The following is a 20,902-nucleotide window of genomic DNA, read 5'->3' on the forward strand; positions in this document are numbered from 1 at the left end:
GTTGAAGAGGAACTCCTCAGTTTCTCTTGTGGAACCGTATCTTGAAGCTGAGAAGAACTGGACGGTAGTCAGAGTCGAACGCGACGTCCCAAACAGCTCTAGACTTTCGGATATCTGACTGAGGAATGTTCCTCGCCAGAACGTAGTCGAGCTGAAGCTTAAGAGTCCTCATCTTCCGCTTGCGCTGCTCTTTAGGCGTTAAAAGGGTTGACCCCTGCCACGTGAGCTGATGGCGATTCCTCTTAAATGTGGAAGCGATGATGAGGCCCGTCTGTTCGCACAAGTCGACCAGACGGTCACCGTTGTCCGACGTGTGCTCCGCTGCATAGTACCATTTTCCTTGCACATCGGATTGCTGTTCGTGTCCCATCTTCGCATTTGCGTCGATTCCGACAATGATCACCTGCTGGCTTGGTATTTTAGACATCAACGCATTGAGTTCATCATAGAAGGCGTCCTTACTGTTGTCCTCAGCGGTTTCCGTAGGTGTGTGAGCACTTACGATCCAGAGTTTACGTCCTCTGCGATCCCGCAGTCATAAAAAGGCGCATCTAGACGACGTTGAGCCAAATTCCTCCACCAGGTTCTTGTAATCGTTCCTCACAGCTATCGCGCAGCCACCTACTTTGTTCTCATCAGCGCAGTATATGGTGTAATTTTCGATGCTGATGACGGGCCGATCTCTCATGCGTGTTTCCTGCAGTGCAGCAAAGGGCACAAAGAGATATCGCAGAAATCTGGATAGAGCGGCTTGCTGGAGTTCACTCGATAATGTTCGGCAGTTCAGCGTGACGAAACGAATGGTTGTTGCCAAAGATTCCATGCTCCCTTCAGGCAGTTGACCTTTCAGGTTATGGGCTTTGGCGGTGTGCTGGACGACACCACCTTTTTGCAATGTATGGGAAGCTTTCGCCATATAACAGTGCAGGTTATATATGCACTCGAACGCCTGATTGCGTTTAGTTAAAGCAGGGCCACTACCTGCAGGTAGCAATCAGACTCGTATACGCGGCCCCAAACAGTAGTTACAGGAATAGATAGTTGTTAAAAAATACTTTATATCTATTTTTACAAAAGCCTGCACGGGAACGACAAAACAAAACAACAAAACAAATCAACGGAAGTCATTCCTGATGCAACTCAATTTAATTTCGCCTTTTTGTTACTGGATTTTTCACCAAGTGTATTGGTTGAGACCACCTTGCTGGTGCTCACATTTAACATTTAGTTAGTTGGTTTTCTTTAATCTCTTGTTCAACGTTTTTCCACTCAGAGATGATGGATGATGTCCTCTCTTCTAGGTAACTCGTTTTGCTGTACCTACTCTTTGTAGTCATCGTTCATTTATAACATTCGGTGACGCTTTCACAACGTGTCCAGAAGACCCTTCAAGATGTTCAGCACTAGTACGTTATTTATTGTAATCAAGCTAGTTTTGATTGTATACATTTGTAATAATGATTTCGGACATGTTTCTGTCCTGCAACTGTGTACAGTTCATTCATCTGATTTAGGTTAATCAAAATCGTTGGCATTCCCATCTTTGTGCTACGAATCGCGAAAATCCTGGTGAAATGCCATCAGTTGTACCAGAGGGAATCGTCGTGAAGAACGTATACTCCGAAAATATGATTGATATGCTGCAGTCACGATTCAAAATTAACGAACACAACCGTGGGATGTCTCTTACCTATACAGGCTAGTTTTTTCTTCTTTTGTTACTGAAGAATTGTGCTCTAGTACAATTTTTAGGGTCATCGTCTCGACCTTCTAATAATGTACCTCCTGTTTTAACTCCTGTAAATCAACCACTCTCCTCCGATCATTTACGACCTACTGCGTGCGTCTCTACCTGCGAGGTAGCAAACCGTCGTCGTGCTGCAATTGCAGGTTCCAGCGTTCCTCAAATTACCTCTGCACCACTCTTATCATCTCCTCATCAGGTACTATGTTTCCGACCCTGTGAGTCAGAATATGCCGCATGGTAAAGAAATTGTTACAGGTTTATGCTAGTCAACCGGGTGGAGATATTACAGCTTTGCGTCAAACCTTGAACAGTACCCCGGTTCCTCATTTGCAGTCGCAGGTAATTTGGCTTACTTCCTGTTAAATGTTTTCCTTCCTGTTATTTTTTAAAATCAATCTTTAATTTTTAAGTTCTGGGTGTGCTAAGGAGAGTTTTTTTTTATAACGATCAGTAACCATGGAGAAAGAGACATTTTTCTCATCATTTTGCTTTTTGTCTAATAACATATACGAAAACCAGGCAGCAAGTACTACTATCAGCTTCATTGATCAAAAAATCAAATTCGGAAAATTGTTGGGGGACTTGCTGTTTAATTGGTTATACAAGACTTAATGTCTCATAGCATGAGAAGGTACCGAATCTACGACCAGATCTAGATCTACGAGTTAACGAAGATATCAAGAAGGTGCCGATTTTCGTCAGACTCCACAACTGCGGAATCACATGTAACATTTGGTCTTGATATAGATAAACTTTTGTGTACATGAGCGCACCTTGTCCAGATTTATTCGTAACGGTTGCACTGTGCTAAAGAACGAACTATTAGAGCTATAAATATGAGCATTATGGGGAGGACTGTCTTGCCATTTTCTTTCCATTACAGCGATTCCCATTACAAACATGTCTGTTCAGACAAGGAGAAAAGAACTAGTACATCTGCTCATGTTCCTACATTCTGAACTCCTTTAGAATGAAACTGGTTTGGCATACGACTTTAGAAAATATGATTATGATGTAGTTATTAGGGTGCAAATCAGTCATACAGGCGTATCTAGGTTGTGAGTTATAAATGCGTGAGTGTGCCGATGCTTACTGTTTCTTCTCCTGCAGGATTATCTAGATAATGGGAAAGAGTGATGTTCCTGACCTATCCTCTTAAGAGTAACAACGTACTAGGTTTGACTAATGACTAATGACTAATGGGATTTATAGATGGTATTTCACACCTGTGAATTCCATTTGATGCAAAAACTAACTTTTGTTGCTGTTTTATTAATTTTGTACCCTATATTCCCTTATATTTATCGTTCTGATTTGCCTTCCAGGCTGCTTGTATGTTCTGCCGATGCCGTAATGTACCAATGATTTGCGAACCTCAAAACAGAGCATACGAAGCTGTGAATTCGCTCTGCATAAAGTTCAGAGAAGTTCATCCCATAGCTGCACAAACTTTATTCTCTTCACTGAACTCATTCATAAGAGGTTCGACAGATTATCTCTGCAAATATTCTCACCAATAATGTCGCCGTTACAGAAACAGTTAATCGACGTCACAGCCGAGCTCTTTTTTGTTTCTGTCGCTGGCACTACTCACCACAGTGCTTCGACTCGTCTGGCCAGCATATCTCAAATTTGCCGCCGACTCATTTGAATAGTGCATTGCTTCTGAACAACTATCATAAAGGACTGTTCTATCCTGACCCGGCTTGCGTCACCATTTTGACGAACCATCCAGTACCAGCGTCTCCGTGTAGACCTATTGCGTCTACCGCTAATGGCCTACCTGGAACGGTGAGTTTGGTCTTGGAATCCCTTGCACTATCCCCTTTAATTTTACGCGCACTTATCTAACGTTCCGTAAAAAGTGTTAGTTTTAGAAAGTGGTGCCTTTAGGACCTCACTTTTAGGTGTGGAGAAACAAGAAATTACGTTTTTTAACCGAATTATTGTTCGAATCTCCTTGTTCCAGCAGCATGTGGTGCAGCGATGTGTTGTTTGCAATATCGTAGTGCCTAACGGAAGTTGTCGTGCAACAAGTTTTTGTGTAGACTACATGATTACCGTGCCAGTCCTTCCTCCTACGCTCAAGGAGCAATGGGCAAATCATATTTGTCGTTCTCTGACTGGTCCTTTGGCACAGGAAGTGCTTAATGCGGTGAGCATGTTTTGAGTTTACACTTCCCAATTGTTTGGAGTGAAAATTCTTGACTTATTTTTTGTTGAACATGTTTTCAGTTCCGTGTCACTCATTCACCTCGGCTCTGCATTCGCCATTTCAACCCACGTGCCGTGTTAATCAGCCCTTCAGGTGTCATTGCGAAGAACCCCTCTTCCATATCAGAACTACCTGTTTTGGATTTCCCATTATTCGCCATGTTGAATGCTGAATTCTCTCAAGCTTTCAACAAACTTCTCGATGTATGTACTATGAGTACCTTAGTTCGTAGTTCAAGTTTTTGTTTCATTTCCTCAATTTTAGGGCATGGAGAAAGGTCAAAATTCCAACACTGTTGCAATGATGCTAAAGATTGTTCAGGAGCTTGTCAAATGTAACGATGAGGTTTGTTCCTAAGAAACTGCCGTGGTCAGCTATCAATTGAGTAATTAATTTAACTCTTTTTATCAATAACTTGTAGAAATGTGCTCGCCCTCTGAACTCATGCAATGACGTGCTTGTCCATCGTTTTCATGAACTTCAACACAAATTCGTTTGTATGGAGTGCTTCAGCACTGTCGATGTCATCCGAACCGAGCAAGAGATGATAGAGCATTTTGTTTCGAAACACAGTCAAAGAAATCGTGAGTGTAATTTCTCAATCCTTCTAGATTTTGGATAGCTTCTTTCCGTAGTTAAATCTTAGAGGCAGCATACAACGAGTCTGATGTGGTGAAGAATCCGCTGGGAAAGATGGAGATGAGGTTGTAGATAGCGAATTTCGGAGTGGTTCCGCTCATCTCTCACAAGTAGTAGTAAAAAACGGTGTGGTAAAAACCGTAAAAGTAAAAATCGTTGTTTACGACGATTTCAGTTGCAACGCGCCACTCTTGTATGCGCGCACAAGCAATTGCGAAGATTTTTTTTACGAAGATGAAGGCAAGATGAGTGGAACCACCTCATATCCCGCCATCTACCACTTTATCTCTGGTTTATCCCGTGGATCGACTTACTGCGTCAAACTCGTGGTATGCTGCCTTTAAAGGCATCACCCCACGAACCTGGAGTGGTATGAATTTCAGGTGGAGTATTCGTATACGGGATCGTAGATTATGGAGAGGTGGGTGATTCCGTCCATTTCTTTTTAATTGCCGTAAAAAACGGCCTGGAAGATACGGCTTCGAGCATTCTGCCGCGCTCCAATCGAACTCCTTGTTGAAAATAGTGCGCCGGGACGCTCGAAGCCGTACCTTTCGGGCCGTTTTTTACGGCAGTTAAAAAGAAATGGACAGAATCATCCTTCTCTCAATAATCTATAATCCCGTATACGAATACTCCACCGGAAATCCGTACCACCCCAGATCCGTGGGGTGATGCCTTTAAACTTCAACCCCATACTGCGCGCATTGCAACAGCAAATGTTGACTTGCCTGCCTTTGTTTCTGAGCAATCTTTCGATGTTGGAGGGTTTTCCTCCTTTTTCTTAATTTTTCTCCTCTCCAGACATAGAACTACTGTATGATCAATTGTACAGTATGGTGTTATTCGAAGAAGATGAATCATGCAAGAAGAAAGAAAAACACTGTTCTTTAACCTCTTAGAGGTTTAGTAAATGTTGAATTATGAACAAAGAGCATACAGACGTAGGAGAACTGTTCATATAGTCTCTTTTTGAAGATTTAAGTGGATAAACAGTGAACAGTTTTTCTTAACCCAATTTAAGAGATTGCCTTACTTATCCTCGTATCAGAGAGCTTGAAGAGTTACAGTCTCCAAAAAAAAAAACTATTAGTCAGGAATATCCGCATCGAAACGATACCGAAAACAATATCTTACCGGGTGTCCTTAACTTTCAGTACACTATAAGCGCTATTGTTCTGTCAGAAGAATCCTAGTGAAGTCAGTTCCTGATCTTACGTTACATTACCTCCGAAGTAGTACTGATCTCATCATTCAAAGGCAGCATACCACGAAACCAACGATGTTAGAATCTCTCTAGGAATAGACCCGGCGGGCAGATTGCGACTATGCGCGTGATCACGCAAAACTATCAAGTATCTACAGTTAAACATTTTACTTTGCAGCTGGCAGTACCTCGATTCAAGTGGTTTATTCGTTGCACTGTCCGTTGAGAAACTGCAGTGCGGCGTTTCCTTCTGTGCAAACACTGCGGAAGCATATAAATCATGCTCATTCCGGGCAGTTCTCGTTCTCGTCTGAGTAAGGATTAATTTTTAATAGTGTAGTCATACATGTTTGTAATGACATTTTCAGTTTTTCGTAAGTTTATGATCACTATCACTTCTTAGGTTTATGATCATTATCACTTCTTTACAGTAATTGCGCAACACGGTTTTTCAATTCGGGGAAGATGGCTTTCCACAACGGTGTACACGAGAAGCACAGGTGTGCGGTGTTACTCTATATATTAAAAAATTGTATACGTTAATTCAGTGGACATTGTTCAACATAATATAATTGTTCAACATAATCTTGATCGTAATAATTTTTGATAGACTTTCATTTTACAGTAGTTCATTTTACCGATTCTCCAGTCGTTTTTCAGTGGGGTTTGTGGATGACAATCGACACTTTATCTTACATTCCTCTTCTGCCCATCGGTTTCAAATCTATAGGAGTGTATTCTCAGATAGAGTTCAATTGTTTTAACAAAACATCTTGTTTTTTTTCTCTTGTCTTCTTTGTAAACCAAAGAGAAAATATCGAAGTTTGATTCTACCGTTAGTTTTTCTTTCCTAAACGCCGTGATTCTACCGTTAGTTTTTCTTTCCTAAACGCCATATATGCTCTTCAAGTATAAATTTATCTACTAAGATTAGATAATTTAAAACTCAAGTCGTTCCTACTGAAAGCGGAAATCACTGTAACAAGTTGTTGTGCTTAAGACACCAAAGATTACTGTGCAGAGAAAGTAAATGATAGTAGTTAGATTCATTCCATGAAAAACTATGTGGTTTCTGATTCTTTGTTGTATTCGTTATTGCTATTTCAGTTGTGACGTCACATGTTGCTACTTATGCGGAGTCGCTGACCCATGGCAGCGTGAGGTCAATGGAGTCAAAGTCTCACACGAACTAGTGCATGCAATGAAACGATTTATTGCCTGTAAAACGTGCATGGCACCTATGGGACAAGACCCAACGGTGTGTTTTTCTACAACCGCGTTATCTCCATTAGTTATAGCTCCCCGCGCGTTTCCTTTGTGTTTGATATGTTCTACGTTGACGGTATAATCGAAAAAAATATGGTATCTTCTGGATATTACTTTTTCAGTACTAGGATTTGTTTGGAACAGTAGAGAAAACAGAATGTATGTATATATGTCAACTTCTTTCTGGAGATTTTTTACTATTGCTTCAGAAAACTTTAGTCTAGAAAATCAGTTTCAGTTCAGAATCGTTTGAGGTTTTACGAACGTGTAACTGGCCTGCGGGGCTAACCGATGTGTCAAGTCCGCGTTGTTATCCTCTCAGACAAGTCTGGCGCCAATTTATCATTCCTGGAGGGATGAAAGGCTTGGTGAGCACCAGGGCGGATTCGAACCTCCGAACGATCGTGTTGACAGCAGAACCTCTTGCCGACTGCGCTACACCCGCTTCTTATGAATTGAATTCCAGAGAGTTTGTGTTATGAGAAAAAAGACGATCGCTCTCATTTTTTTAAATCTCATCATTCTTCTGTGAAAAGGCGTTTCGTTCATGGTGAAGAACACCAATTCTGCTATATACTAGTTGCATCGATATATCCACCTTCCGAAAACACTCAAAAGCTAGCTGAAAGTATTGTGTACCCAACTTCTCCTATAGTCCCGTCAACCGTCCGCTTTGTCTCTTGCACGTTAGATTTGCATTCTATTTTTCATGCATTTGGCGCATTCTCTAGTTTCGTAAACCCCAAATACTTTAAGTTTCGGAATATAGCGTTCTTCGCTTTTTAGGGTGTGATGCTGATTGACCACTTCATGAGACAACATATGTTAGACCAACCGAAAAGAGTACGTCACTGCAAAGTGTGTCGACAGAACGTCGTTGAGCCTGGAATTGCAGAACATATTTTGGAACAGCATAGGGTACGTTTGAAATGAAACGACTGTCTGAGATAAACATATCTAATTACGACATTCAGCTGATTGCCTTCCGTGCTCGCTATGCTCCTCAGTCGAATATGGTGTCTGTAATGAACGGAAGTGAATTTTGTGTCTACCTTGGGATACCGCCGGAGCTCTGCAAACCTAATCCCCTGGCTGATTCATCTGAACTCGGTTAAATCTGTGAGGAAAGGAAGGCTATGAGTCTACTACATAATTGTTTCCTCTTTCTGTACATACTGCAGCGGGAACGGTTCTTCTTATGCCTTTATTTCGTGCTCTTGTTCCTGTTATCTTGTGTGATTTTCTGGAGATATTTAAGGTGGTTCAAATACTGGTATATACATTGCCTCGAATGCTAATCTTAGTGTTGCACAGTTTCTCATTTTACTTGTAAAAATTGTTAAAAATCGGGATAAAATCATATAATTTAAGTTTTCATTTATGTAGTGGTATTTCTCTTGCCGGTCTGTGTGTCCTTACTTGCACTTACAGGAGGTGCGATAGAATTCTTACTCTTTTGAACCCTTTTATTAAGAAGGAGCAGCATGCTTTGTTACGTTTTTATTTTCCATACATTTTCTTTCGATTCTTTTTTTGCTGTAACTGATCTCTAGCTTTCCTATTGCTCATGGTTGATGCGATGGAAATGAACATAACACTTAGGGTTGCAGTTACTTTTGATGTCTTCTGTCCGTTATTTTTTCATACAGAGTATTGAAGCTGTACTTCCATCAAAATCGGTACATACATCCGACCGCACACAGAAAACTAAAACAACATGATATGAATGTTCTTTTACTGCATCGTGAAGCACACTGGGCAATCTTGTGGCCACAACCGAATAACTGAGAAAAGCAGGCTTGAGAGAGCCTTGATGGCTCTGTAACATGTATAAAGGCGTGAATCCAACGTGTGCATGATTCAGAAGTTGATTTTCTAGGCTCTGACAAGGGTGATAATGCAAAGACGTTAGCTGTAAGTTAATAAAGTAAGATCAATACCAATTTTGGCTGCAGCTGAAGCAGATCAATCAAAAGCTACGTATTCAACACGCAAAGATTCAAGTGCAGTCGAGGATGGGCACTACTGAGATTCAGAAGCCTGTACATCTGTTGACATTCGATATAAATGCGAAGTATGTAGCACACGTTTAGAAACGTGAAGTTGTTGAATACAAAGTTTTCTGATGAGCCGCAAGGAAGAAATCACAAAAAGCTCTACTCAGAGCAACAGTATATCACATACATCAATCCAAGATTTCTAATACATTTTCCAGAAAACATGTCTGACACCACAGCTTTTTTGGTAGGACCAGAAAAAAAAGTTTAGCAATGTAAAGCTTCTTAGGCAATGTTATCGGTGACATCCTCTCTCTATAAAACGGTCACAAAGTTCTTGATGTGAAAAAGATAATTTACACGATCCGGGAAGAGAAGTAACAAAATTCCTTGGGCAATGTTAAATCAAACCCTTGGTTTGCTACGCCTAAAGGTTTCAGAATTGTAGGCTTACAGTAATATAATCAGCAAGGCCGCAGAAGTTGATCTGAGAATTGACCATTCAGTGAACTGCCACCTTAATTTATTTTCGGCGTGTCTTCGAGTACATAGCTTCTGCAGTTTTTCTTTTTCATACCAAATCACATTACTGATTAGCTTATTCGTGCTAATCGAATTTAATACAAAGAAAAAAACCGAACAATCAACTATGGTATTACAGAGAACACTCGCATGGTTATGCTGTTCAGTTAGTTCATGTAATAAGATCAACCAATTTGCATTACATATTTGCAAATGATTACGGGCTAAAATGGGGCTAAAGTAAGCATACAGAAAGAAATTTTAAAAAGTCTGGAAATAAACTATTTTTAAAATCGATTCTTCTCTCACGGCCACATTTCCAAACCTCTGGTAACGAAAAGGCGATAGGAATGTAAGAACAGAAGAACAGAGAGCTATGTGCTTGAACTGTGGGACGCTTAGAATTTACTCATCGTCATCAGTGGATATTCAGTGAACCGCTCGAATCCGAACAATTCAAACAGGGACTTCATAAAGATTAAGTTGGTTTTTGAAACAAGAGTAAAGAGGTCATTTTTACTTGCAACGATATCTAACACAAATCAGGCGAATGAAATAACCTAGCCGTAACTGACTTTGATATGCGTGAAACGGCACTACTTCCCGATACCCCCAGTATTCTCACTTCATTACAGCTATGTGTAAGTCTGACGACAATTCTACTAGAATACTACTAGTACAATACTACCAGGTTGGGTGACATCTTGTAAAATGGTAAGGATATCGAAGGAACACTCGGAATTGTGTCCACCGTGTTGCGCACTTGGTTGCTAAGCAGCAGGGAAAGCAAGTCGCAGACCGCATTGCTGGATGCTGAAACTCGTTGCAGTTATATTCAACTCTATTATCTGCCTATTCTTCGTATATGTCAGAGGAGAAGCGTCGTTCTCGCAGCAAGGAAAAACAGACGGGAATCCCTTTGTCAAAATCTAAACTGTAAGCGTTTTAGAATTGTTCACGAACCTTACGGCACGTTTTTTTTTCGCATAGCTCTTATGACATAGTAGATGGAACATTTGGGTTTTCTTCTCAATCTTACGGAATTCCTTATCCTTGATAAACTATTCGTTAGCATCTTGCCTCTCCTTTGATAACTATCCATTTCCCGCATCACTTACAGTGTTTACTTCGGTGTTGAACACATTGTGTTGGCGTGTCGCGTCACGTCCTCGCCAAGGGTGTAGCTGGCAGGACGGTTTATTTATAGCACAACCGCGTCTATAAACGCCTTGAAGCTCCTTTTCTCTTGTTTTTTTTTCGTGTTTTATTTGTCGTTTTTTGTTACAACAATACATAGAGGGAACTACATACCCTTGATCGTAGTCTGGGATCCAGTTTTGTTAGTGTTATCGTTCGTTTTGCTGCAAAGGCGCCTCCAATACTTTACTTCAAAAGGAGTGGATTTTACCTCTATATTTTCGTGTAACGGTGGCTAGCGTTCATCATGGTGGTCGATGATTGACAACTACGAAGAACGCTAATCATGATCGATGATGAGAAAAAATTAGGCTAATTAGGATAAGAAATACCTAAGAATTAGGTTCTCTGAGGAGACGATCAGACAACACAAGAAACTGTTAATCTGCTAAAGGAGGATCTTGCTACTACCACTTCATCTTATCTCTGCAATATTCCATGAAAAAGGGCGAAAAACTATTTTGGAGTGGAGCGTTTCCACTAGATGTCTTTTGTGAGTCTCACCTGGAGATGTAATCAGATCACATCGGGTCGTACTATACTGAAATTTCAAGGTGAAATTACGAGAACCAAAGTCGAAAAAGATCGTGGTCAGTCAGCCCAAACGATCGACAAGTATGGATTAACTGCCAAGAGGGTTTGCTGTGTGTTTGGTGGGATTGGAAGGAAATTACCACTACGAGCACCTCGTAAACAATACCAAACAGACAATTCAGACCTGTACTCTCAAAAACTGACCAGGTTGAAGCAAATGATCGAAGCAGCCAGAATTGGTCAATAGGAAAGGTGTTGTGTTCCACCAAGATAACGCCGAGTTACAAACATCTGTAACGATTCGTCAGAAGCTCCGAGAGCCTAGATGGGTGGTTCTATCCCACCTGCCGTGCAGTCAAGACCTGGCACCAAGCGGCCAGCACCTTTTCAAACATTTGCGAAATTTTCTTGATGGTACAAAACTGGCCTCTAGAGAGGCCTGTGAACATGAGGTGGTCAAGGTCTTTGCCAGTGAGGACGAGGACTTCTTCAGGACTTCCATGAAATTGCCATCAAACTGCACAGAAGTTACTAAACAAAACGGCGCATATTTGAGCTGAATCGGTTAGTGCTAACTGTGTTAATCTCATCTTCGAAATAAAGCAAAAAACGCTCAAAACTTTTTGCTTCACCTAGTATTAAAAACGGAGAAAAAAAAGCTCCGAGGAGCTCATCGGCGCCATCTTGCCGTCGATTAATGGTCAAATTGATCGGAGTTGCGAGCCAATGGTCGCCTCCATCGAAAACGTGACGCGTCACACTGATACCACCCTTTTGACGTGAACTGTACATACTTTTACTTCCATCTTACTTTTTATTTTACTTTTATTTTATTTTGGTCCAAGACACATTTTCTAAATCTTTTCTTTTATTTTCTATTTCTCTCCTCCAAACTACTATTTTCCTAATCCATTTTCTTATTCTCTTCTCATATTTGCTCATAAAGGAAAGTTTTGGAAATAAACGCAAAAGTGAAGCGGAAGTATGAGACCACCTTCTTCTTGAACTGAACAGAATTATTTCTAGCAACAATAGGGAATTCTCTTAGTATTCTAATCGAACATCCACACGCGCAAAACAATGTCTATTCTGTGGTGCCAATCGGTTCCTCTGTAAGCGAACTCAAGCAGAGCCTTACAATAACTATATGGTGTTTGAAATCAGGTTCTACTGCGATTTGGGTTTGCAAAGATTTCGAGGCTTTGCGTCATTAAATTGTAAAAAAAAATGTTTCATTTATCTCTCTCCGCGGCCATGAGCGATGCGCTTCACGAAGGAGGTGATCTGATTCACTATTTGCGCCAGCACAGTTTCAAATTTGTGTGCCAAAATCACACGCCGACGGATTATTCTCTCGCAAACCGGAATCTTTGGGAATCACCAAAATCAAATTTTGGAAATAGCAGTTGAACGAAAGTGGACCGTTGATTTCAAATGTACTTCCAGAATTCAGTTTTGTCAAATGTATGATCTGAAAATAGGCAAAGTTTTGCAAAACGAATAGTTCGCCGAGAAGTTTTCTGAATAAGATCTCAACAGCTAAGAATGTACACTTTTTATAAACCTTCAACCTCACAACTTTCATTTTCAGTGAAAATGGAAATGTCGAATACAATTATGGTGCGAGCTACAGAAATCTAAACGATCCTCTGATTACGAATATGTTTAACATTTTGTTCAACATCGGAAGCAAGCGCAAATCCTGGGAACGCCTTTTAGGTTCCGCGCATGTGTCTCCGCAGTGTAGCATGTGGTAGAATTGCGAAGTTGTGAAAGTAATTAAAGGCAGCGTATCACGGAAGCGGAACCGACGAAATGATTTCTCCGTGGGTAAATATTGTAGAATTCAGGGTGTAGATTACGAGAGCGAGAATGTAAAACCTTTGAATAGGCTGCGGAGGGAGCTGGAGCATGTACAAGGGTGGCAGTTTCTAACGTACCTCTTAAGGGCAGCTGTTTCCCTCGCTGTTTTTCACGATAATTAGGAGCAATTAGGGGGATGGAGGGGAGGGGGAAGGACGCTCGTACCCGTAATCTACACTTCGAACTCTAACTCCACTTTATATTTGCCCACAAAGAAACTAATATCGTCAGTTTCCCAATACGCTGCCTTCAACGAATGTCATCGAAACTTCACCGATTTTCAGGCCAAAACTAAATGCTATATTTGAAATCGCCGGCTCACTTGCTTTTGACTACTATTTTATGTTTTTAGGCACGAGTTAGTATCAATGTTGCAGTAGACGTAATTCTAACCATCCACGAGTGTTCTTTCTTTCGCACAGTTTTCTTCCAGACCCAAGGCTGAAAAGCGCTCTCGTGATGTTTCTAACAGTAAGACAATGGAGAGTTCTAGAAGCAAGTCGAAAACGTGAGTATTAAATATCTAATGTCCTAGTCACGACATTTTCATTGCTTTTCGAGACATGTCTATATATGAAACTGCTAACAATTCAGATCGACCATAACCCCAACAGACTCGAAGAAACATGTAGAAAAGAAGTCAAAGCCTGCAGACGACAAAGCCCCAAAAAAACATCACAAGGTAGTCGTAAAACATAGCTTAAATATCTCACTCATATATCCCAGATCTCGAAATCTGCCAAGATGCTAGTCTTGTTTTTTTTTCCTACTCAGATTTCTACTTCAAAATAAACGTTCCCTTCTGATGCTCCATCTTCACTTCAGACAAGCAAATCACTGTCTTCGGAAACAGAGAAGCATAATCGCAAATCCGAGATGAAAGAAACGAAGATCGAGACTCGGATTTCCGCACCTAAAACTGAAAAGGAGCAGAATTTTGATGACGAGTATAACTACGAATTCGATTACGAGGTAATCTTTGCTAACAGCTCACCATTTCCTTCATTGGCTGGCATATTATACAGGAACGAATACAAATAGGAAAGTAACGTTTTAAAGTTTTATAGTTTTAAAGGAAAGTTTTAAAATAAAATTAGAGTGCTTGATGCGCATGGTTTCAACTGAAAATATACATTATTTGAGTGTAAAATATCAAATTCACGAACAATGACGGCGAAAACATGGTTTCTTTGTTTCTTAATTAAGCTTCATTCATATGGTTACACCACATGGTAAACCCTCAAAAAATCTAGTCCACTGAACCACCCACACTTCTTTATTTTGAATGAATATAAAAGAATAAACTGGACAAAGTGTTTGTTGTTAATTGGTCTGTTTGGGATGCGCCACTACGTTCACTTCAATTCATAACCGCATGAGGTTTATGGACGTATTTCTAGCCAATACGGTGACTTGCAGGACTAACCGATGTATCAGTGTTTTCATCCTCCCTGAGAAGTTTGGCACTACACTTATCGACCACGGCGGATGTAGAGCTTGGTTTACACTGGGGCGGTTTCGAAGCATCGATCGATCGCACACCTCTTACCGACTGAGCTACACTCGCACCTGAATGAAAATAACTGCTCCAGGATATACCATCAATTGTTCAGAAGTTCCAAAAGGTTAATAAAGGTAGTTCCAAAAGAAGAAAACACTAGTTGGAAGCGCACGAGAGCGGCTGTGAGTCACTGGATGAATGTACCTCAGGAAATTTCCGAGGAATCGATGAACTATGCTGTCCAGACTAACATCCATTTTCTATTCTTATTCGATTCCTTGCAGGACGATTTCGAAAGCGACGAGGATCCCGACGACAGCAGACCATCCGTTTTCGAAGAGAAAAAACCCGTCGAGAATGGCGTTGTTTCGCCTGTTCCGAGCGTAGAAGATTTGCATGCACTCTCAAAGTCGCGGACACCTCCATCGCAGGAGGTTCCTCTCAAAAGTGAGGTTAGAAAAGAACTACTAGTTCAAACCACGCATACAGTATTCTGATTGTGCTTCTTTCTAGTTTTGATGATTTTTAGAATGAAGACACGTTGATCATTAGCGAGAAAGTTGCGGGCGACACTCCACTTTTGCAAAGGCTTGCGAGTCGCCGAAGTGGACGTCCTCCAGATCAAGCGCCTCAGCATCCTGCAAAAACCCCGAACAAGGTGTGCAGTTTTTTCACTGTTGCTTGGTGATTTACTACTATGACATAGTACTTTCTGCCTTAGAATTTAGTTATTAAAAATTAAATTAAAGTTATCAAAATAAGTTATTATGGAAATTATAGAATTTTCTTAGTTTTGGAGAGAATTTTATTATTTTTAGAGTAGCGGTTAGCATCGATAGAATACTAGAATAATAAAATATCGTATAGAACCACTCGTCGCTGCAGTTTGCGATGGTCACACCTCGATCTCAACCGCTAGCTCTACCGCACCGCTTCGTGCGTAGCCATTGAAGCAATTGCACCGAGCTTCACGACTTCTGGACACAAGTATAGCTGGACATAGGTGGATTCAGGAGATAGACTCTCCGTTTCTGCTGTACTAGGATCGGGTCATGATACTATAACATCCCGCACGTCGGTAGGACCAAAACACTGCAAACAAGAGACTGGGGAGTACGAGAGAGGCCGTTCGGAGTCATCTCCAACAACAAAGCTCCATGTCCACTCCGGGAAGACATTCTCCAAAATTCATGGAACAAGCAAAACAGTAATATGAAAGAAACTCTTGATTCCAGAGAAAGTCTGATAGGCTAGCGGCAGGAAGGACGGAGATACAAGAGTCATCTAGGGTACCGAAACGGAAAAGGACTAGGATCACGATCTGTACTTACAACGCACCTACCCTTGGATCGGATGCGGCCATTGAAGATCTGATGATGCAAGCTAGCATGATTGGGTACGACGTCATCGTACTTACTGAGACGTGACGACGCCGCCCACTGAATGCAGTATATGACGCTGGAGGACTGTTCTTAGGAAAATGCGATAGTAGAGGAGTTGGTGTTCTTGTCAACACGAGTATGGCAGTGAACATAGACTTTTTCGAACGACAAGTGAAGTGAATGGAGCGAAGAGGGATTTTATCATAACGACTAAGACCATCCATAGGAAATCGCAATTCCAGAAAAATTTTCTTCCTCTCTAGGCTGAACGTAGAAGTCACCAGATGAAGGCTATCATGGTGAAATTGACCACATCATCGTCAGTAAAAGGTTCTGCTTGACGGATGTCGCTGTTGTACCAAAGTTTCATACGGGACCAAACCATCACCTTTTTTGAGGGAGATTTTCTTTTCACACAGAGAAAACGAAAGCTTGGAAGTTCACAAACTCTCAGAACCATCATCTATTGGGACCTCTTCGTTTTGCTTATTGGTTTTTAGGAAGATGTCGCTAAGAACAGCATCGCTGACGAATATTATCGGCTTGTAGAACATCTTCATCTTCACGATCATACAAGGAAAGCGATCAATTTCAAAACCACCAAGAAACGCCTATCTAAAAAAAAATCCTGGATTAGTGTGGAGCTGAACGAGCTGCAAGCAACCATGAACTCACGTCCGAGCTTGCGAGGCATTGCTGAGAAGCGATAAAGGAGGACGTCGAAGAGCAGCAGCAGAGGTGGGTAAGAGCATTCGCTACGCCCACGGGAACTTTCCCAATCGTAAATCAAAATTGAGTGCTCTGAACCCATATGGAACAGTTACAGCATCGAGAAGAATGGTGGAGAAGGTCATTCAGACTTCTACTCAAACCTCTTCCACAGCCACGTCCACTTGCCTTCTCATAATCTGAGGGATGATGGACTTGTCATTCCAAAGGTCGTCCCTTCCAAAGTCCTACATGCCATCATGTCGGTGAAGGATCGTTCTTCATCTGGTCCTCAGAAAATTAAGTCTTAACATCTTGAGAGCCTTCCGCCAGTCCTCATCAACACACTGACTCTCATTACCCGTTATTTGTCGGAATGCGAGGTTTTTAAGCAATGGAGAACCAGAAAAACCGTGCTGTCGTACAAGATTAGAACGCGATGCGAGAATTGCAGTGGGATAACATGGGAATGAAACTTGACAGCCGGCATTTCGATTCACCGATAACATCGTTGCGATAACATAAACCATCAATTAGGCCTAACGAATGTTGGTCGAATTTGATGGAACATGTAGAAAGATCAGTCTCCACCTGAATCTTCTCCGTTAGCGAGGAGAGGTATCGAGTAGCTTGGGGAGGATATAAGAGCATCGAGGATGTAGTGAAGAGGGCTAAGACGATCCGGCTCCGTGTTCATCTATTCAACACCACCCCGTTTTTCCTGCTTTGATCTACACTTTAGAAACCTGGGGGTATTGCAAGCAGGAAACTGCGATCAGCGTCATAGGACGCGCAATTGAAAGGATAACGCAAGGAGTAGCCCGCTTTACACAAATCAAAGAAGGGATTTGAAGTTCACTCCTACGTCATCGATCAAAGATTAGAAACGCTGTCGCATATGCCGAGAAGTGTAAAATGAAGTGGGCCAGACACGTTTCAACGACCACCGTTAGACCAGAGCCGTGACCGACTAGATGCTACGCGAAATCAAAAAATGCGATGGTCGTCGAGTCCTTTGCGAGCAGAGGAGGCACTGGGCAACCCTTGCACGCGATAGGGACGAATGAAAGAATTACTGAGATCCGCTCGAGTAGATTGATGAATAACGGGAGCACAAGTGATACCAGTTATATCTCTATCAATACACGATATTTTAGAAAAATAATTACTACATATCTTGGAAGAACGACTGACTCAATTTTTGATTACGAAAGGATGTTTATAATTTGCAGCAACAGCCCCGGATAGCATCTGCTGAGCGACGAATCAACTTTTCAGCTGCTTCAGCGGTAAACCACAGTGCACTCGTTCAAGCAGATGAGCGGTATCGAAAGCTCAGAGAACTTATTGGTGAGTAAATTTAGAAAGACTCATTGAGAATATGCTTTTCCATATTGTTTCCGTTCTGATTTCTTTGATACCGTTATTTATGTTCACTTCAAAAAAGTGACGGTCAAGTTGCACTACATAGATGTGGAAGAAATCAGAAGACACACAGTACGGGCGGTGCAGAACACGTTGTACCAGAGTAACGTTACGTCCCCGGTGGACGGGCGCTGACTTTTTCCATAGAACACGACAGAAACCTCAGAGCTCTTCTTTTTTGTTTTTTTTACTTTAACTTTTCATTCTTTTTTTGTAAGATTATATAATCGTGACAGCGATCACCTCACGAGATCCTGTCACCTCGTCTGGCCATTCTTCGCCTCCGTCCTCTGCGCCAAAAATCCATCAGTATCATCAACTGCTATTCACCAACATCAGCAGCTGATGATTCCGAATTGGACGCGTTTTACGAGGAGCTGGAGGAAGTAGTCCGCAACGAGAAGTCCTTTTTCAAATTCGTTGTCGGAGACTTCAATGCAAAACTAGGAAAGGCCACAGAAGAGGATTACAGGATTGGAAGATTTGGACTTGGGGACCGGAATGAAAACGGCAATCGTCTCACCGGGCTGTTGTCCGCCGCTCCTCTCTTTCATGGGAACTCTCTTTTCATCAAAAAAGATCATCGTCGGTGGACATGGGAATCGCCCAATGGCGCGACTCTTACGGAGATCGACCACATACTCACCAACCGGAGGTGGTGTCTACTTGACATCTCAGCAGTACCATCCTTTTGTAGTGGGTCTGATCACCGTCTCCTTCGTGCGAAAATACGACTTAGCTACACGATGGAAAAGAACATCTGCTATCGGCAACGAAGGAGAAAAGAAGTCGTCTACGACGATTGCGTACTCGAGGACTCCTTGTCCCACGGTGACTGGCACATTGAGGAGGACCCAAACGTGGACTACGAGATGCTGCTCAGAGGATTACGAGCCTGTGCTGAACGTGCCTCGAAGCCGCGCACGACAAACTTGGATTGAATTTCGAAGACCACCAAGGAATTGTTGGGAAGAAGAAGGGCTTTGAGGCTTGATCCGAATGCATCGCACATTGAGCGGTTAGTAGCAAACACTAGCTGCGGAAAAGCGTTGCAGGAGGATCTTTTGAAGTATTTGCAGAAGAAGATTCTAGAAGCAGCACAAAGAAGAACGAGTCTAAAGAAGTGCCGCAGGGATCTCTGCGAATATAATATTCCTCTAGCAACCTTGCGAAGACGGGACTCGCACGACTTCTCGTTGTGAGATGGAAATCATTACGGAGAGGTTCTACTCGAACCTTTTCCGTTCATCAACTCCTGTGTCAAGCCCAATCATCCCCACTGGCGAAGCTCCACCACGGATTCTCCCTTCGGAAGTATGAGTCGCTATCAAGAGCATGAAACCTGGCACAGCCCCCGGACCTGATTTTATATCAGCAGACTTTCATCGAGTTGGTGGCCATCCACTTCATGTAATCTCAGCGGCGCACATTACGTCCTACGTTCAGAAAGAAAAGATCCCAGACCGGTGGAAGAACTTGCGAACCGTTCTTATCCATAAGAAAGGTGACCGAGAGGACCTTCGGAACTACCGTCCGATATGCTTGCTGAGTGTGTTATACAAAGTATTCACCAAGATCATCCTCACACGCATATCTAGGACGCTGGATGAAGCCCAGCCTCAAGAACAAGCTGGATTCCGCCAGGGGTTCAGCTGCTTGGACCACATCCAGACCGTGTCGAGGGTCATAGAGGTTTGCCGGGAATACCGCCTGCCCCTTGTTCTAACCTTCGTCGACTATGAGAAAGCCTTTGACAGCGTAGAAACGAATGCAATACTGTCAGCGCTGATCGATCAAGGTGTAGACGCGTCATATGTGACGACATTAGCCAATTGTTAAGAACGATGCACGACTAGGATACAGCTTTTCCACCGCCCTCTCATCATACCCATTGGAAAGGGGGTACGACAAGGCGATACTATATCGCCGAAGCTGTTCACGGCTGCATTGCGATGGCTAATGGGATCACTTTCGTAGGAGGAAAGGGGTATACGTATTGATGGGAGGTTCTTCTCCAACCTTCGTTTTGGCGTCGACATCGTTCTCTTTTCGAGCAGTACCAATGAAGCAGAAACGATGCTCAACGAATTGAACGAAGCAGGGAAGAGAATAGGACTACGAATAAACAGAAAGAAGACACAGTTCATGAAGAACGCCCACTGCGAGGACGGAGGAGTACAACTTGAAGGCTCCCAAATCGTGGAAACTCCGTCATACGTATACCTCGGACGTTCTATGAACATGGAAAACGACTTGAAGGAAGAACTGAATAGAAGAATGAGAGCAGCATGGGCAGCATTCGCAGCCGTCAGGGACCAACTGACGGACCAAGATCTTCGTGCCCATCTGTTCGACTCGACAGTCCTTCCATCGCTCTGTTACGCAGCGGAGACGTGGGCAGACACCGCGGCCACGTCTAGGAAGCTACTTACTACCCACAGAGCCCTCGAGAGATGTCTCCTGAAGTTTAACCGACGCACACAACACCTAGCCGGTCTTCGTAGCTCCGACTTAAGAGGGATGTCCTGTCTTCGCGACCCAGCGGAATATGTATCGAAAGCAAAACATAGATGGGCCGGTCACATCATGAGAAGAATCGACGATAGATGGACTAAAAGAACGCTAGAGTGGATCCCAAGGGACGCTAAACGCCCCCCGAGGGAGACCGCCAACGAGATGGGGTGACGCGTTCGCTACAC

General features: G+C 42.4%; 5 protein-coding genes across 6 annotated transcripts; 4 read left to right on the plus strand and 1 right to left on the minus strand.

Moving 5' to 3' along the window:
• Positions 1-16: 16 nt before the first annotated feature.
• On the minus strand, positions 17-427 carry RB195_011069 (uncharacterized protein; the record flags this gene model as incomplete). Its single annotated transcript, XM_064192328.1, has 1 exon — positions 17-427. One exon carries the CDS (start codon positions 425-427, stop codon positions 17-19), a length of 411 nt encoding a protein of 136 aa, XP_064049911.1.
• Positions 428-853: 426 nt separating this feature from the next.
• RB195_011070 (uncharacterized protein) lies at positions 854-8,189 on the plus strand (the record flags this gene model as incomplete). The annotated part of the gene is made up of 16 exons (XM_064192329.1): positions 854-928; positions 1,302-1,406; positions 1,515-1,698; positions 1,753-1,943; positions 2,003-2,086; positions 3,073-3,229; positions 3,282-3,538; positions 3,717-3,902; positions 3,983-4,165; positions 4,227-4,307; positions 4,384-4,546; positions 5,987-6,122; positions 6,240-6,308; positions 6,916-7,066; positions 7,861-7,992; positions 8,049-8,189. The coding sequence occupies 16 exons, from the start codon at positions 854-856 to the stop codon at positions 8,187-8,189; spliced, it is 2,295 nt and encodes a 764-aa protein (XP_064049912.1).
• A 504-nt stretch (positions 8,190-8,693) lies between these two features.
• RB195_011071 (uncharacterized protein) lies at positions 8,694-19,144 on the plus strand (the record flags this gene model as incomplete). Of its 2 annotated transcripts, none has more annotated exons than XM_064192330.1 (9): positions 8,694-8,753; positions 9,030-9,148; positions 13,621-13,695; positions 13,782-13,869; positions 14,013-14,159; positions 14,780-14,812; positions 14,973-15,140; positions 15,218-15,346; positions 18,440-19,144. In XM_064192330.1, 9 exons carry the CDS (start codon positions 8,694-8,696, stop codon positions 19,142-19,144), a joined length of 1,524 nt encoding a protein of 507 aa, XP_064049913.1. The 2 variants fall into 2 exon arrangements, with proteins under 2 accessions (XP_064049913.1, XP_064049914.1); XM_064192331.1 differs by lacking the exons at positions 8,694-8,753; positions 9,030-9,148 and adding exons at positions 15,924-16,084; positions 16,897-17,044 and having other exon boundaries at positions 13,667-13,695.
• Positions 19,145-19,538: 394 nt separating this feature from the next.
• On the plus strand, positions 19,539-20,042 carry RB195_011072 (uncharacterized protein; the record flags this gene model as incomplete). Its single annotated transcript, XM_064192332.1, has 1 exon — positions 19,539-20,042. One exon carries the CDS (start codon positions 19,539-19,541, stop codon positions 20,040-20,042), a length of 504 nt encoding a protein of 167 aa, XP_064049915.1.
• A 237-nt stretch (positions 20,043-20,279) lies between these two features.
• RB195_011073 (uncharacterized protein) lies at positions 20,280-20,888 on the plus strand (the record flags this gene model as incomplete). The annotated part of the gene is made up of 1 exon (XM_064192333.1): positions 20,280-20,888. The coding sequence occupies one exon, from the start codon at positions 20,280-20,282 to the stop codon at positions 20,886-20,888; it is 609 nt and encodes a 202-aa protein (XP_064049916.1).
• Positions 20,889-20,902: the final 14 nt, after the last annotated feature.

Source organism: Necator americanus, chromosome III (genome assembly GCF_031761385.1).
Source record: "Necator americanus strain Aroian chromosome III, whole genome shotgun sequence".
Lineage (NCBI taxonomy): Eukaryota > Metazoa > Nematoda > Chromadorea > Rhabditida > Ancylostomatidae > Necator > Necator americanus.